The 18124-nt window shown below is 34.9% G+C and overlaps 3 protein-coding genes across 3 annotated transcripts; 2 read left to right on the forward strand and 1 right to left on the reverse strand.

Annotated features, from left to right (window-relative positions):
- The first annotated feature begins 719 nt into the window (after nt 1-719).
- Nucleotides 720-3205, forward strand: LOC108677544 (endocuticle structural glycoprotein SgAbd-1). Its single transcript, XM_018165776.2, has 4 exons — nt 720-775; nt 1256-1663; nt 2132-2289; nt 2605-3205. The coding sequence occupies exons 1-4, from the start codon at nt 767-769 to the stop codon at nt 2681-2683; spliced, it is 654 nt and encodes a 217-aa protein (XP_018021265.2). The 5' UTR covers nt 720-766; the 3' UTR covers nt 2684-3205.
- Nucleotides 3206-6097: 2892 nt separating this feature from the next.
- LOC125178852 (endocuticle structural glycoprotein SgAbd-1-like) lies at nt 6098-9178 on the forward strand. Its single transcript, XM_047883578.1, has 4 exons — nt 6098-6145; nt 6397-6681; nt 7200-7336; nt 8519-9178. The coding sequence occupies exons 1-4, from the start codon at nt 6137-6139 to the stop codon at nt 8709-8711; spliced, it is 624 nt and encodes a 207-aa protein (XP_047739534.1). The 5' UTR covers nt 6098-6136; the 3' UTR covers nt 8712-9178.
- Nucleotides 9179-9502: 324 nt separating this feature from the next.
- LOC108677534 (endocuticle structural glycoprotein SgAbd-2-like) lies at nt 9503-10844 on the reverse strand. Its single transcript, XM_018165765.2, has 3 exons — nt 10780-10844; nt 10281-10498; nt 9503-10031 (listed from the first exon to the last, which is right to left on the reverse strand). Exons 1-3 carry the CDS (start codon nt 10792-10794, stop codon nt 9626-9628), a joined length of 639 nt encoding a protein of 212 aa, XP_018021254.1. The 5' UTR covers nt 10795-10844; the 3' UTR covers nt 9503-9625.
- Nucleotides 10845-18124: the final 7280 nt, after the last annotated feature.

The following is an 18124-nucleotide window of genomic DNA, read 5'->3' on the forward strand; positions in this document are numbered from 1 at the left end:
TACTCTACGATTCTTTGCACGTTTTGAAAAGGCCGGTCACTTAGTTTACAGAACAAACTTCTTATTCGATTAAATTCCTTAATTATATCTTCACACAGGATAAAGTATTTTCAGTATTAATATACATGTTAATTCGGATTTATGCGGTTGACGAAGGCACCTAATACCAAAATAATAAGTGTCAAAGATGGAATCTTAATAGAGTAAATGAGTGTTTAGCGGAATATTTCATGATGACTGTTATAACTTGCTCACTTTTTAGTCTTTTTAGATTTTTTTTACTAATTAAAACGCATGACATTGTTAACTCTCCCTGTTCAAGAAGATTTGTAGAGTGCAAACAAGTCACTTTCCACTTGAAATCTATGCGAATGGTATCGATGATATGCAAGTGAAATAAAAATTACGTAGTTGGAAATTCATTATTTCACTACCGACCAATCATTATTCAATAGCCATTTACTCAATAAATTAAAGGTCCTCCTGAAAATTAGGCCTTTCCCTGTCGCTAAAGCTCAATATTGTTGATTAGTTCTCACATGCCTGGTAGTGGTAGGGTTAAACGCAAAAAACTCCGAGTGCGTGACGAGATAGCTTCTCGTCTCGACGCGTCTTCTTGCTAAGTAATTTTTCCTGTCTAGAAAATAAGCCTAGCTTAAGCCTGATATTATCTTAGCAAGCTTCAATATAAAGCAGAAAATGAAAGGTCCTTTGACAGTGCCTTACATGACTTCGAGTTGTAAATTCCTAGAGAATATTGCTCATCATGAGACTGGTAAGGATTTTTGAAATTTTGTACGTAGAGATTAGAATGTTAAAAACTATTTATGAAATTGGGACGGTTAAAAGATATACTTTTGCTTTCGTTGATTACTTATGTAGCTTTGCAAATAACAAAAATTGCTGTCAAATCAGGATTTGTGAAACAACGAGGCAGCGATTTCTCTAGTATATAAAATCTTCATAATACCCAAGAGATATCATGTTTGACGTTGTCAAATGATATTTGATTTAATTAGTAATAATAAATAAACGACCGCGTGCCGTCGCTTCAAATCTCTTGGAATTGAAACTTATTACTTTCAATGCTTATTGTTTATTGTTTCTCAACCTTACTCCTATCCTAACGTACGAGCTCCAAATGAACAATTTGGAGCTAAAATTGTTCATTTGGAGCTCAACAATTCATTCATTTGTCGTACAATCTTTATCGAAATTTTGGGCTCAAAAATATCTATTCTTTGAAACATTTCAGGTAATCATGCTGTGTTCTGTGCTGCTCGCACACGGGCTCCCTATTTCAGAGGAAGTTGAAGATGGTTCCAACGAATTGCCGACGAATTACATAAAATTGGGACTTCCATCGCACTCTCACCATGATAATGACCTCAAACCTTTTCCGGTGGAATCTGATCCGCACTTCGAAGTAGGGTTCTACAGAGACGTTCTCCCAAATGATGATCCAGCAGCTTTTGAAATCCCGCAAGGATTTTCCTTCGTAGCCCAAACGCCTGAAATTCCGATCCGTAATGTCAAGGATCCCGTAACTCCTTCAAAGAAGAACTTCATTGGAGTACAGCCAAAGCCCGAAGTTGAAATTCTGCAGCCAAACCTGCCGGTGTTGGTCTCTGAAAAACAGCAACAGAACATAAATCTTAACAAGGTGAGCCGGAATTTAATGATATGCCATCGATGTTAAATCGATGAGGTCGATAGTGAAAGTTATTTAAAGACAAAGTAAAGCAATTAAAGTACGCTGCCCAAGATATCGCACTTGCACTAATTTCATTAAATGCTTGTGTTTGTCTCTTTTAATTTTAATAAGAAATTTCTCAAGTAATGGATGACTGAAATTTCAAATATATTTAAGTCAAATAAGTTTGCAATAGGCGGGAAAATAATAATTATTCGGGCTCATATTTAACATTAGCCAGATTGAACGCTGCATTATTTTTATTTACTGTAATTTCTGCGTTTAAAAACTCCAATAGACTAAAAATATTTGAGCCCTTTCATAGAACTAACCTTCATTTATTTTGATTGCATATACTAAAAAACTTATTACAGTATATTCCCATTTTACGCCGCATCAAATCTAAACTAAAGCCCACTTCGTAATTCCCGCATTCAGCACAGCGAGGCTCGCGCGTACGTGTTGTCGGAATCACGCAGTGAGCCTTCGTCGGACGGTCGGTCGTCATACGCCTACGAAACAAGCAATGGCATTAAAGTCCAGGAGAAATCCTACACTGACAAAGACGGCTTTAACGTCATGGAAGGCTCGTACAGGTACGCTACAGTCTCAGAGAACATTTGCGTATAAGCTCCTAATTTCTCATAGAATAAGTAATCATTTTATTATTTTATGTCACAGTGAAATTTCTAAATGTTGACGTGACTTAATGAGGTAAATGCATCATTTGCAGGTACAAAAAAAAATTTTGATTGTGAGATTGATTTGTTGAATTGTTTATCCAACTGATGTATGAATTGCATCAATGTAATATTTGCAAATTAAAGAAAGAAAATTCTAAAACTAAACATGCATTCGTTTTTCTACCAAATTTGTAACAAATATTGTCTCAAATATTATATTTTTCTCAGCTACACCAGCCCAGACGGTACACCGGTCTCCGTCTCGTACATCGCTGACAGGTTCGGATTCCGCTCGCGAGTTTCGTAAACATCAACAGTGAATAAAAACGAGCTTCAGGACCGCACGTTCAAAAAATATATGAACATTGGGATGATTCAAATAACCTTAAATGTAGTCTGAAATTGAGGGCACGGTACACAATCTTGGGTTTCAAGTTGAAGAATTCATCTTTTAATAAAAAATATGTCAGGTTGATAAATTTATCATTAATAAACGATGTCTTTTATTTTATGAGGATTTTTATTCCTGTTTCACTTACGTTACACTTATACACCACCATTCGGTTAAATAAATGATGGGTATTGGTGCATGTAGTTCCTATGTTTTAGCTGGTTTCGTCTATCTGGTCAAGAAAAGTTAATTTTGAGCCAATTTTTCACACCGCAATTGTTAGTTAGAATCTGCCTTTGTAAATTTGAGATTAAGTCTAGTATTTTTAACCTTCTCTTTCATTTGGTTAGATCCGCAAAAACTTTAAAATCGTGGCGCGTGTTTAGCAGCTTTGACAATCATTTGAGATGTCTGTCGTTGTGCAAATTTTGAAAAGTCTTTATCATTTTTTTTTTCTACTGAATCTTGTTCCTGTCTACAAGATACCGAATGTCATTGAATTGACAAATACAAAATTGAATGTAAATGAAAGTTTCAAGACATAAAACTCTCTCAAAGATAACACGTCCCAAAAGAATGCATCTGAATATATTTTGATGGAGATTTTTTTCTGGAAATGAGCTAAAATGTTTATTTGTCAAAAAAATGCAAACACTGAAGGCTTCGCGTATCAAATTCTGTTCTGTTTACAGTTAAAGTTTTCGTGTGAATTGCTCTTACTTTTCTTTCAGAAATTCTATGAGTCTCATGAAAATCAAAATTCTATACTTAAAATGACTATATAATATTTTAGAGTTGAATGGCACTGAATTATGCCATTTACGAGCATAGTGACGCAAATACTGTTGTATTAAGGCATGTGTACATGCGAGCGAGAAAATTCGAATAATTTCTTCGTTCGGTAAAAATAATAACTTCTAAATGAACTTCAAAGTCCACGCAAATAATGTAGAAGAACATTATAAGAACCCTGTAGCATGAAGGAAATGAATAATAGGTCATTGGTTAGAAAAATGTATTGATAAACTAACGGTAATTCAGGCTAGACTCCAAAACAACAATCCGGAGAGGAAACTCATGCAACCAATTGCAAAATTTTCTGAACTTTGCGATTTGCAGAATCTATACGCTGATGCATATATATTTCAAGCAAGCAGTTCATAAAATGCTATATGAGCATAATGATTCGTGATAAATTTCTGTCAGACAATATTCTGAATTGTTTTATACTTTATTCCATTCTCTGATTCTGAACTGATTAAAATATGTCAGAATGACTGACATCAGCAGCTCCTTGCCTTATGACATGTAATTTTTCGTTCAAAAATATGGCCTTGAAAGCTCCTGCAGCGACAGATGAATAAAGCTCGTAGAAGCATCTCTCTTTTAAATCTCTCGTTAAGCCGTTAAATTCAAATAAGAAATACATTTATTTTTCTGTTACTTATTACTGAAGGATTTGAGAAGTGCATTGAATAATTGAATTGAATCTTTTACGTTATTCATGTTGCGATGTCGATTTTTATTATTATTGCGACTAATACAAGCGATATAATTTTACATGCGATTACTTTATACGCTAGAAATGATTTATTGCAAAAGATTGATTCGAACTGTAATAACTTAGCGACAATCTAGAAAAAACTGAGCAGGCTGAGAATCCATCATAAGTGCGAGAAAAATATCATACCATCAAATAAATAATAGAATGTAACAACAAAAATTCAATTTAAAATAACCCTTTAACTGAAACCGGACTAGTGTGCAGATGAAACTAACATAACATTCGAATGATAAATTAATGCTGCGAAGCATCAAAACTAACCACTAAACTTACATCTCATAATATTCAAAAATTGCTTTGTCATGAATAAATACAACTCAAACAGGTCATATGATGCACAATACTTTTATTCGTAAAATGATATGTTCATCAAGCTTTAAAACTCACAGCATGCACAGCTAAAATTTAATTTTAATAATAAAAGTTTAAAACTGAAAGAAAAGTTTTTCCATTACATTGAGAAAATTAATATAGAATTTCCATCGCGTTGAGAAAAAATATTCCTTTCCTCATGGATTATTCATCTCTTTACCTAGACGAGGAGTAAAATATTTTTCTGTTTACTTCGTTATTTCAATTTCCGTCAATATCAAATAGGCAACTAATTCAATGTAATATTTTAGGCCGATTTAAACTTTACTTTCAAACTAACATACTTTGCATTTGCACTAAATTGCATTGGCGCAATTCATCAAACTGAGTTCATGTGGAAATTGGCTTCAAAAAATATGAATAAATTGTTTAGTTTCTAAATAATTGTAAATAATTAGCGAGAAATAGGGTAACGAGGATAAGATAATAATAGGGCAATTTAAACAGTGAGCTTGAAAATATTAAGTTAACGCTCACTATTTTTTTAATTGCAAGGTTTCCTGTCGAAGCTTCTAAGAGGCCTAAAAGAAACCTCACGCTCATGAGCCTTTGGAAATTCCATCACCATTTACTGTCATGATGATCAGTTGGGACTAGGCAGGTAAAAAAAATAATAACAGAGAAGGCATGAGAAAATAATATTCAATAAATTTTAGAGTAATTAATGTAATCAATTAAAATTTCATTCTACCCAATTCTTGAAGGGAACTTCACCTTTAAATTGCATTTGGAAATAAAACAGACTTTCAACAGAAGGCAAAAATCGCCGCGAGATATTTACGTAAGAAATTAATTGGTGAATATATCTCAGAAAATTCACATCAAATGATAAATGGAAATAAATTCATAGGATTTTTTACTGTTTACGTTGGCAGATATCTTCGTCCTTTATGAGACAATTTCTTGCCCAACTTCACAAGCACTCAAAGAAGTTTTGCTCAAATACTCTCAATCTGAAAGAAACAAACTTCTTGAACAGAACAAATTTCAAAGATTACTTATCATTATTATTTCTTATGAAAAAAATAATATATAACAAATTCTGTTTATACCTTCCTTATTAAAATTTCGCTCACGCATGAAATGCCATTGGAAACTAGTCAAAAATATTTCAATGAACATATTTGTTGTTAAATCTGTAACAAGTTTTTCACTAGTTAAGTCTTTTTAGTTCAAGAACGACGTGCTCTAAGCCGATTTCTCGTAACACGATCTTGCTCTTAATTCTAGATTAGGACAACCTATAAAACCTTTAGGTTTGTGCTTCAGATATTCGCAACAGGCTGATCATATCGTGCGAAAGGCCTACATGCTTCGACCCTTTAGGCCTTACGTCAAATTGAAAAGTCGTATAAAAACAAGGTAACTGACTTTATTCACAACATTCTTATTCAAGAATTGCTCGAGTGAGATTGTCCCTTTATCCTGACAACATGAATTGCGTGAGTTTACTTATAATGATTCTACTGTAAAATATGTTCACGAAAAATGAACATATTTTACAGTGTTATTCTAAGTGCCTAAATTTTATACACTTTCTTTATTCATTCGCACATTTGAGTTTAATTGAACATTTTGCTTCCACGTTTTGTTGTTTTAGAGGACAGACTGTAAGCCTTGTATTTACTTTTGATTCACAGTTTGAACATCATTCGCTTTTACACTCAAATTCAGAATAAATTATTTGAAACAGATCGTCGTTTTACTGTCACTGGTGATGGCGACATCGGCAATTCCGCAACTTCAATTCGACGGACGAACCGACACCGCCCCGCGTCAAGCAGAGCAGCAATTCTTCCGCACAGATTTCCTCCAGGGGAACCGGAACGATTTTATTCCTGAAAACCGAAGAGTCATCGGATCGGAAACCCGAGACGGTTTTTTCCATCAAAATACGGATGATTTTTCCCGTTTTGACCTCGGAAACCCGCGCAGCAGCCTCTCTCCTGCCGATATCGTGCCTGCACAGGACTCTCAGGTATAAAATAATCTAGAAACTAGGCTTTTGACCAGATTTATCTAAAACTTACGCTGAAGCTAAATAGCTGCAGAAATTTCTTCGATTTAAGAGGTGGGAGGCACTTCTAGTAGAAGCAATGACTTTCGAAACGTCTGTATTGAGAGATGAGAAACAAAAACGGTATGAAATTGTACCCTTTTACAGTATATTATCGAATTCTATATAAATATATACTAGCAAAACTTAATCTCATACTCATACGGGCCCTTCTCAATATAATATTCTCTGTTATTTTCAAAAGGCATTCCATCAGTAATTTTTTTATTATGCCATTCGCGTGATCAAGTATACCAATAAAGTTATTTTATTTCATAGTTTGACGAGGAACTCATATTGAATGTTGCTCAAAATATTATTCATATAATGCACTGAACCACGCTGCTGAATACAAAATAAATTAGCCCTAATATCATGAATTATATTAGGAATTTCAACAAATTTATCTTTGGACAGAATTAAGTATTTAAAACTTCCAGGTTATTGAAATGCAGCGCGTGCAGCCAACCGCGGACGGGCGGGCGGCCGTACTGTACGAGACCGACCACGGCGTGAAGGTTGTGGAGAACATCGCGCCTGATGCTGATGGCTTCAACACGCAAACGGGCTCCTACTCGTACGTTGATTGTCCCTACTTTATCTAGTGTGTGCTTCAACACGCAGACGGGCCCCTACTCGTACGTTGATTGCTTCTAGTTTATCTAGTGTGTGCTTCAACACGCAAACGGGCTCCTACTCGTACGTTGATTGCTTCTAGTTTATCTAGTGTGTGCTTCAACACGCAGACGGGCTCCTACTCGTACGTTGATTGTCTCTAGTTTATCTAGTGTGTGCTTCAACACGCAGACGGGCTCCTACTCGTACGTTGATTGTCCCTAGTTTATCTAGTGTGTGCTTCAACACGCAGACGGGCTCCTACTCGTACGTTGATTGTCCCTAGTTTATCTAGTGCGTGCTACAACGCGTATACGGGCTTCTACTCGAACCTTGATTGTCCCTAGTATTTCTAGTGCGTGCTTCAATACGCAAACGAGCTCCTACTCATACGTTGATTGTCCCTACTTTATCTAGTGTGTGGTTCAACACGCAGACGGGCTCATACTCGTACGTTGATTGTCTCTACTTTATCTAGTGTGTGCTTCAACACATATACGGGCTCCTACTCGTCCGTTGCTTGTTAAAAGTTAACTGAGTGTGATCAATATTGTTTTTTTTTTTCGTGCACTGACCTTGATAGCTGAAACAACAGTAATATGGATTGTACTCGTGCGTTGTCTCTTCTAGCACTGATTAGGTAATAGAAATAGGGTAACGATGATAATAATAGGGTAATTTAAACAGTGAGCTTGAAAATATTAAGTTAACAGTCACTATGTTTTTAATTCCAAGGTTTGCTGTCAAAGCATCAAGAGGCCTAAAAGAAACCTCACGCTCATGAGCCTTTGGAAATTCCATCAGTAGTAGCCGAACAGTATAGTTTTGGATCAGCTAGACTCGTGCATTGTCTTTTGCAGAGTTCAATAATGTTTAAATTAGATAAGCAGATCTAAGTAAACCATTTAAGAAATTATTAGGAAAATCAGAGGATTAAAAACTTTTTGCCTTGTTACCCATCGTAACATGCCACGATCAGCATGTTACACTAATTACTCATATTTTTACCCCTAAATCACCTCGAAAAATGGGTAAATTATCCAAAGAGTCATTCAAGATTCTTCAATAAAGTACTCGTAAAGTGAATTATTTATCTCAGTTTGGGAATCATTGCACTTAATTATTATTTTATTCTCGTGCTCAGATATTTTGACTCGGAAGGCTTCCCGGTGGTGGTGACATACACCGCGGACCGCGATGGTTACTACGCCACGGTGCCGGTGCCCAGGAATATTCCGCCCCACGCCGCCGAGCAGATCAGACGGGGGCAAGAGGAGCACGAGAGAGCTCGCCAACTCTTCTCCAGACTCAGAAAGAGCAAAGTCGGCCGAGTTTAGACTTAAAAATGTCCAGAATGTAATAATTGTGGGAATTTTAAATTGAAATTGAAAGTTAGGAGTTTTAATAATCAAAAGACATAGGTGATACGTGATTAATCATGTTAAAGGTCACGCTATTATGAAACATGATAATAACCAAAATGAAGCGACATTCCCACGATTTAGTAGGTACATGAATTTTCAAAGGTATTAACATGCAAAATGAAGCGCTTCTGACATGTACTAATGTATCAGTGTTGGTTTTGGCATTGCTGCTGGAACAACAGCCTGTAATCATTCCGATCTTTTATATTGGCGTTCCGAAACTCGTATCAATCATTATGATATGTGATTTCAAAATAGCCTGAAGCTTAAATGGCGACCATATTTGACCAAGACTGTGTGAGATAGTTTGAAATTTAGCCATTATTTGGTGTGTGTGGAAGAAAGTGGTATTTTGATAATAAATGGAAGGTTCAAAACAATATTAATTTTAAATTGCCCTGAACTCTCAGAAGATGGAAACTACCTCCACAGGAAAACTACTTATTTTGATTGTAAATTAATTAATTTAATGAGGATGTGTGATCGACCACCTCACTGACCATTTTAAAGCAGGTAAAGTGAAAAATTATCTCTCATTTTTTTAAAGAATTTAAAAGCAAAGAAAACAAACAAAAACAGCAATGCAAAGAATTCCTTTATAATACAACCGTGCAAAGAAAGATAGCACAGCAAAGAAAGAAGCACAAGCAAAGAATTCCTTGTGCACTTGCGATATAAGCAGACTGATAATATAAGTTCTTATACATAATCATTTTTTTAATTTGAATATGTTGTGAACGAATTCATGAATTGTATAAATTAGCAATTTAATTTGGGAACTGATAGTATCCAATTCCAGCCAACTTTTTGAAAATAAGGAAAATTTTCTATCGATTTCCTGTCGTAAAGAAAGGTTGTTGCCAATTCCTCAGCTGCGGTCGCTGAAGTGGCAGTTGAACCTGCGGCGACTGCTGAAATTGTTGCAGCTGCTGAAGCTGGGGAGATTCTTGCCGGCGAAATTGTGGTTGGTCAAATTGTTGAAACTGCTGAAATTGCGTAGGTGGTTGTTCCTGAAATGTTGATTGGTCAAATTGAGGCAGTGGCTGAAATTCAGGTGGTTGTTGTCTTAGCTGAAGTGCTTCTTGCAGTCTTTCATTTTCAGCAGATGCAATTTGCTGCTGCGCGTGTAGGGGCAGAGGAGGAGAGCTAGGAAGAATAGGTGACTCTGCAACAAAGCCGTTCTCATCCGCCGTGTAATGGAGCATTACAATGCTACCGTCCTCCATGAGGAAACTGCCAAAAGAAAAAAGCAAAGTCACAAACTTACTATTGGACGATTCAAAAACGAACGGAGGGATCAAGTCAATGGTAAACATTAGAAAATGTGCTCCAAGTTATAAATGAGGTTATAAATTTAACAATGATTGTTCGTCGATTAACACGATAACTAAAATCAGAAATGATCCGAAATTTCTAGTGAAACTAATTCGAATTGAAGGCGACATTTTCGTTGATTCTCATAAAATCGCTAAAGAAAAATACCTGTAAGAGCCTTTTATAACTGAAGTTCCCTCTGGTCCTTCAGAGCCTTCCTTAGTCTCCCTGATACCGTTGCTGGTCTCCAGAACTAAGCTGAAGTTTGGGCCTTCAGGAGGAAAGCTTTCATGCTGAATTACTTGGACAGTCTGGGCGGAGTTCTTCTCTTGAGGTCGGCTCAGACACAGACACGGCAGAACCAAGAGCGCAAAGCTCCAGCTCTGCTACTCCATGAATCGAAAATAGTAACATTTACCTGAATTTTTTAGGGATCAAATTATATATACATTGAAAATATTTAAATACCTGAAATCATACAGTATTTTCAACTAACTAAGATTTCTCAAAAGCTCATTGACATATATGTATATGTATATACATATCTATGTAGTATATGTATATTATAATTTTTATTTATTTTCACGCATATTTAGTTTTTTTATCAAGCATTGAACAGTAGGCCTAACAGGATTTTTCCACAGAAATACTTGACATTTCAACTCACCATTGGGAGCTTCATATGAAGGATCTATCTTAGTATCGAATTCTAGTAGAGTATGTCGGTCGAGTCGATCGTTTATCGATTGATTGGAAAGCATCCTAGACCTCGGCTTATATAGGGACAAGTAAATGGCCTAATAGCGGTCAGCAATTGTGTTCCTTCACAACGTTGTATTATGTAACATTATTGTGCGTAGTTTGGTTACGTTGTAAAATTATGACAAGGACACCGAGAGCAAACCATATCCGAGGACATTTGTAGAACTATAAAGGGAGTTTGTCATCCCTGGTTTCACTAGGTCCACATTGCGGATTAAGCAGGAAAATGTTTGAACATGAGTATCATTTCAGCACTAAAATAGGAAATGAATTAATAAATGAAATGCATGCTACATGTCAAATAATTGTTGTTGGGATTCGATGAAGAATATCAAAATGATATTCGATATGAAATGTATCTATGAGGCTAAATTTTTTAAATGTACAACAATTTCTAGCAAGAAATTACTGCTACTAGAAAATATCTGCTTTTTATAATGATAGATAGCACAACTGCGAGCTTTTGTTCGGTCTCAAAATCAAGATCACTTGATTACTCAAGTCGCAAGTTTATCAAAAATTTCAAAACAAAGAATACAGCAAAAAAATTCACCATTTCTTATGCAAGAAAACTTTTCGGAGTCTTGATCGAGTCCAGCTCCATCGTCAGTTCAAAAACTCGAAACACAACTATAAACAATTAGCAAACTCATGTTTACCTAATTCTTATTTGTTTTCATTTGACAATTTACGTTCTAATATCTTCAATGCAAATTTAGTTTGCTAATTGTTTGTACTGGTGTCTTTGGTTTTTGATCTGTCTATGGAGCATGGACTCCGAAACGTTTTCTCATATAAGAAATGGTGAAATTTCTGGCTGTTTGCTTTGCTATTAAATTCTTTATTTGGTCTTCGCCGGGTTATTTGCTATTACTGGCCGGTTACTTGCTTTTAGTGGCTAGTTATTTGCTATTTGTGGGCGGTTATTTGCGGTTTGTGGCCGGTTATTTGCTATTGTGGCCAGTTATTTGCTCTTAGTGGCCGGTTGTTTGCTGTTAGAGGCCGGTTGTTTGGTGTCCAGATCTGTCGTCGAACTGCAGCTCTAGGTCTAAGGGAGGCCAGAAGTGCATGTATGCCAGTGAAAGTGCAGGCAATTTTCGATTACATCCAACGGTGATGACTTGTAAATTTAGTTGAATGGATTTGCTTACACTCTCGATCGACAGAATTTTCACCGCGTTAAAAAACTGAATCATAAGGTACGGCACTATCAGAGAAGTAAAATCGTCTACACGAATATTGCACATATGTGTTTATAAATAGAGTGTTCTCAGTGTTCCCTACGCGGTACATTCCCTGTCAATGAAAGTCCAAGTAATGTTATTGATATTATTTAAGATGTTCCAAGGTGTTTCCTTTCAAAAAATTCCAAGGGGTATTGAAAAACATTAGATGCTTTTTTAATTATACAAAAAATATTTCATTTATTGAGAACGAACGAGCATTTAATTTGGTATCTGATCAAAATTTTTATTCGTAGTTCCCATCAGGCTTAACGGATGTCCTTATTAAACGTTCGAAAATAAAATGTCCCCGCATTTCAGAATTTGCTATTAAATTTTTATTAAAATTCAATAAACTTCGGACGCAAATTTTATTTGCCCGTAAATTGGTGATTGCTGAGCACATTATTCGCAGTAGCAAGTATTCAAATTCTCGTGAATCGTGATTGTAAAAAACTTACCTAGCCCATCTAATGGCCAGTTCTGAACACAATTCAAATTAATTGAGTCGTAAGCATATTAATCACTAAATTACCAAGCCTATTCTTAGGTGATTACAAGATGTGTAGGGATAGTTCATTGTAATTATATAATTATCACAGATGATTATATTTTGGTGTCTACACTTGAAAAATTAAACATTTTATTTCATTCGCGTCACTTATTTACCAACAACTTTGCCTAAAATTATTCATCAGTCACTGTATATATTAGTCAATAGCCTAGTTTAAGGTGTTGAACCAGCTAAAAATTAAAAGTGAGGATTGTGTACATACTTATTTTTTTTAGATCTGACTCAAGGTGACGTAATATTTCTCTTCAAATTGACGGGTGTGTGAAAATCAGTTGGATTGTAAATATAGCTCATTTAACTTTAGTTTTAAAGTTTGCTTTTGTTCTACGATAAGTTGTAGGAATAATCTTCGCTGACATGGCACTTCGCATAGGGAAAAGGCATATCCTGACATGACACTTCGCGGAGGGAAAAGATGAACTGGCATATCAGGACTTTGTGTGTCTATGTCATAACGACGTGGTTTTCCCTGATATCTTAACTTTATTTTTAATTTTCAAATTCAACCCACTCGTGAAAAAAATTATTTTTCAATGGTAAATTTTTCTGTGCTGCAATCTAGCCAAATGTTTTAGTTATTGCAGAGCTCCCGATGGTCAGTCCGAAGGGATTAAATTTGGATTTGTTGAAGACACTCACGGAGGTCGGAAAACCGATAGAGATGACGATGTTCTTGGGGTCTCGATATCTGGAACAAAAAATTTTGCCATAGGGAGTTGAATATTAGGACGAAAATACGTACAAAAAATTTCAGTTGCTAATAATTTTTTTAAAAATCTACTTATTCCACAGGGCGTTTAAATTTCCGGCTCTCCAAGACCCCAACAGAAAGGCTTCCGTATTTTTTTTCACTATGAAACATTGCTGAGCAATACGCTAGAAAATAAAGAAAAAAATATATTTTCACATTTCACGTCACACGTGAGAAATATTCGTTAATTTTAACAAGTCACCGCATGGTTGACAACCATAACTAAATTAACGTATTTTAATTGGCATCTTAAGAAAATAAGCTGGTTCTAAGAATTAAACTGGATTTTCAAAATTAAACCAAAATTTGATAAATACTTTATAAATGGAATATATTAACACTAATACTTTATAAATGGAAAAGCAATTTTTCTAATACTTTGTAAATAGAATACAATTATCACTAATAGTTTATAAATGGAGTATCATTTTCTCTAATACTTTATTAATGGAATACAATTATCACTAATAGTTTATAAATGGAGTACAATTTTCTCTAATACTTTATAAATGGAATCCAATTATCAATAATACTTTATAAATGGATGACAATTCCCACCAATATCGTACGCTCACCGGTCGACGGTCTGCTGTACAGGCTCAGCCAGCGCCCTAACGGTGCCAGCAGCAGCGAGGAGAAGGCATATGGTTGTGATGAACTGGCATGGCGTGCAGAAAATAAATTAACATAACAAATTATATATATGGACACTTACATTAAAATGAAATAAATTAAATTATCTATGCATAAAAAGGTACATATATGTACATTAAAATGAGATATATTATCATATCAAATTATAAATGGGGTAAATTAGTTAAAATGAAACAATATAACAAGTTGGCTTAAGGGAATACATGAATGAAGAATAGTAACAATGATCTTCAGGAAGATTATGAAATGTGCGTGGTGCATTACAATTGTTAACCATGAACACAAAAGTATTGACTCAGAAGGCACAATTATAAAATGATTCAGAAGCCATAATTGAGTAACAAATAATTATTTATTACTCGGGCCATTGCAAATTTATACCACGTATTTTTTATTCAAAGCAGTGATATAGAGCAACAATATATTGGCCGACTGCTGCCGTAATACGATTAGACGATTATGACAAAGAAATAGTATATTATCGACATTTTTGAAAAATTTCTTCATTTCCCGATAAATCATTTCCCTATATAAATCGTTTTCAATTTCAAATCCTAATTTTGCATAAATAATTTTATGATCGTGTGGCGATGCGAGCATAGAATTGAGCGCTGTTGTTGTTGGACTGGTGCATTGAAATCATTGCATAAAGGAACTTATTGCAAAAGGCAAATGCATCAGTGCAAATGCATGATTACACCAAATGTAACATTCGTAGATAAGTAAGAGACAAATTGTTTTCCTTTTGTAAAGAATTCTTTTGGTCTCGAAATTTTTATGTGGATTCTTTATCATTGATTCAACTGAATTATTTTTATCATTACATATAAACTATTTGACACAGATGTAGTCAATTTGCCAAATGAAATTATATAAACTATAGACATAATGACGAACCACTCTAAAAACCACTCTAAACGAAGAAATTTTCAAATTCAGATCATCCCGGTACCGTTTTATGACTTCTGCGAGCGTGTGAAAATAAACTAATATTCATATTCATTTACTCACACGTAGGAACCTCATGATGAAGTGTTAACGGCCGCGCTTTCTCCGAGTTACAGCCATTAGGTGTGCCAGGACTGCAGTCTTATATGTCTTTCGTGCTGAGTCATGGGAAGGCGCTCGTTTAAAGAGCTCTCGCAAGAGCCCATCGGTCCTCAAGGGCACCTTTCCATTTCAGGATCCCCGTTTCAATTTAAAACTGATGGTAAATAGCTTTTATTGGCAAAAAGATTTAAGCTTGTGAATGAATTTCTCTTTTTCGTAAAAACTATTTAATGTGAATGGATTGATTCTGTATTATTTTATCACTATTTGAGTTTTTGATTGGTCTATTATATATTGAATCATTTCAGCACCAATGATCCTGCATGAAAATGGTGTAGGACTTTCTAGGTTAATCAAACGTAGCTCGAAAGAGTTGACCCAGGGTACGAAGTCAACTTTGCACAGCAGAGTAACGCAGTATTTTTTGGCTGCAATTGATGTCTCATTGGTGAGAGCGATTCACTGGCTAATGAATGCATATACCTTTCTGTCTCAGGAGCTAGGAATGAGTGACAACTTACAAGTATTTTGACTGTTCCGTGGAGCAAATATTTTCTATTGGGAGCAAATAAATTATGACTGATGCTTTCATTTTACCAATTAAGGGAGGTTCTAAGCCACTAATAATAGAGGCAGGCCTTAAGATTGATGCGTTTGATAGGTAGTAAATGGATTGAGATGAGTAAGAGGTATAATAATTTTCACATGATTAATGATAACAAATAAGCTATAAAAATTTACCGGGCATTGAGATGCGGTCTAAATGATTAGGGACCATTAAAACAGACTACATATATAGATGATTACATTACATAGAAGAAAGTTTTTCAAATTAAGCAACTACGGAAAAAACTATTTGCCTTTACGCTTATGTACGGACTGAAATTAATATACCTAAACAGGTTATACTTCTATGGAACCGTTCCGCTAATCTGTGTGTTCTCCTACTCATCAAATATTTAATCTTGAGCTACATAGTTCTACAGAATGCGTTTAATGAAAGTGTACAGAAAATTTATGAAAATGTATAAAAATGGAAGAAATGTATAAAAAATTTAAGAAATGTAAAAAAAATTTAAGAAAATGTATGTAAAATATTCAAATATAATGACAAATATGTAAAGAATGTGTGTGAGGCCTACGCAGCTGTTCTACAAGACATTTGTTTGATAATTAATATTATAAAAAAAAACGAATTTTATTGGCTAAGTGAATATCGTCTCTGTTACAAACTGAAGCTTTTGAATGAATACATTGGCTGGTTAGATTAATATTATTTAGGCCTAAACAGAGATATATGGAAGACATATCCATAATACCTCTTATTTTGGGATATTTGCAAGGAAATCAATATATAACAGAACTCGAAAACGCGCCATTTAGATTTTATCAAGGTCCCTGGAAACGACCCAAAAAACAAATGTAAAAAGAAGAATAAAAAATAATGTGCGTTTAGAAATTACTTTTTAAAGATAACACTTAAAGAATTCAGTGTCTCCGATGTTACACATGTACATTGAATCTCTAATTTTATTATCAAATATTAAAAATATTAATTTTAAATTTTTATTTTAAAAATTAAAAAAAATTAAATTTTTCAAATTATTTCTTTTGTCAATTGATACATGCATCGTCTCCAACTTTACGCAAGTGTGCAAAATTTCAGATCGATTGGACAGGTAAAAGTGTGTTAAATATAGGTTATAAGAAATGTAGCAGACAAATTTTTTTACTTTTTTAAAATCCCCAAAACATTTTTTTTAATTTTCCAAATTATTTATTCTGTCAATAGAATCATGCATTGTCTCTAACTTTTCGCAAGTGTGCAAAATTTCAGATCGATTGGAGAGGTAAAAGTGTGTTAAATATCGATTATAAGATTTATAGCAGACAGACAAACAACAAGAAGTAAAGTTAAAGAGAAGTGTTGTAATAAGGACTAATTTCATCTTTACTCGCATTGATTAAACCCGGGTGGAAAATTTTGCTAATGACCAGATAATTCATTGATTAAAGTTTTTAGGACCGAACAATATTCTTCCGATAACGTTTGTTACTCAAAATGTAGGTTCAAGGAAATAATTTTATTTATGAAAAGAATTTTTTACTGAACATACTTCTCCCTTGCACATAAGGTTGGGACCTTTTAGGTAGGACCAGAGTTGATGAGCTCAGGCAAATTCAGTTTTAACCAAACTTGCCCTAGATTGTTCAGCAATTTGGTATGTTGTCAGTTACTTATGTCATGATCATTTTATTGCTTGTTAACTTGGATTATTTTGCTCTATATTGTTTATAACTTCGAATGAACTCAATTTTGTGTTCAAATTGTTCATTCTTTGTTTTCGGAAACCGTTACAATCCACAACGAGTTTTCATTACGAACAATCCCCCGAACAAAGAGCCATATTCCTTAGAATAAGCCATAAACTTTTATATTAGCCTGCCTACATCTACTGAGACTCATACAGCCATGTACACCCAGTAACATTGATCGTAGTGTATCCGAGTGAATGCCGTATAGTAATGTATTGTATATGCATGTCATCTTAATATTCGAGGAATTCGAGGCCCGTACACCTCGAATTCCTGTGAGGGCTGAGGTAAGGAGGTATCACCCAACTCAGCTGTCAGCGTAGCAGGTGCAGATATGAAGCTGCATTGTAAAGACAAGCACCTTCTTGGTGAGTGTTCCACAAATTCATTCATAGAGCCAAAAAAGCAGGCTCTCGTATGTCAGGACTTCTCAAGTCAGCAGTGCACACTATATATAAAGGGTTGGATAAGGCTGCAATAATAACCATGCACCTCTGTTCCAGCTATGTTACACGCACGAGATACATGGAACAGTTATTTATGCAATAAATTCGTTCAGCAATAATTAATCCTTTTCCTCCCCTCCCCCCAGTCATCCAATCCATCATCATACACTACCAAACATGCGGACGCGCTGCCGTCTCCTACAGTCTCGAGTTTACATTTTTCGTTTTGAGGGCAT

Source organism: Hyalella azteca, unplaced genomic scaffold (genome assembly GCF_000764305.2).
Source record: "Hyalella azteca isolate HAZT.00-mixed unplaced genomic scaffold, Hazt_2.0.2 contig13277, whole genome shotgun sequence".
Lineage (NCBI taxonomy): Eukaryota > Metazoa > Arthropoda > Malacostraca > Amphipoda > Hyalellidae > Hyalella > Hyalella azteca.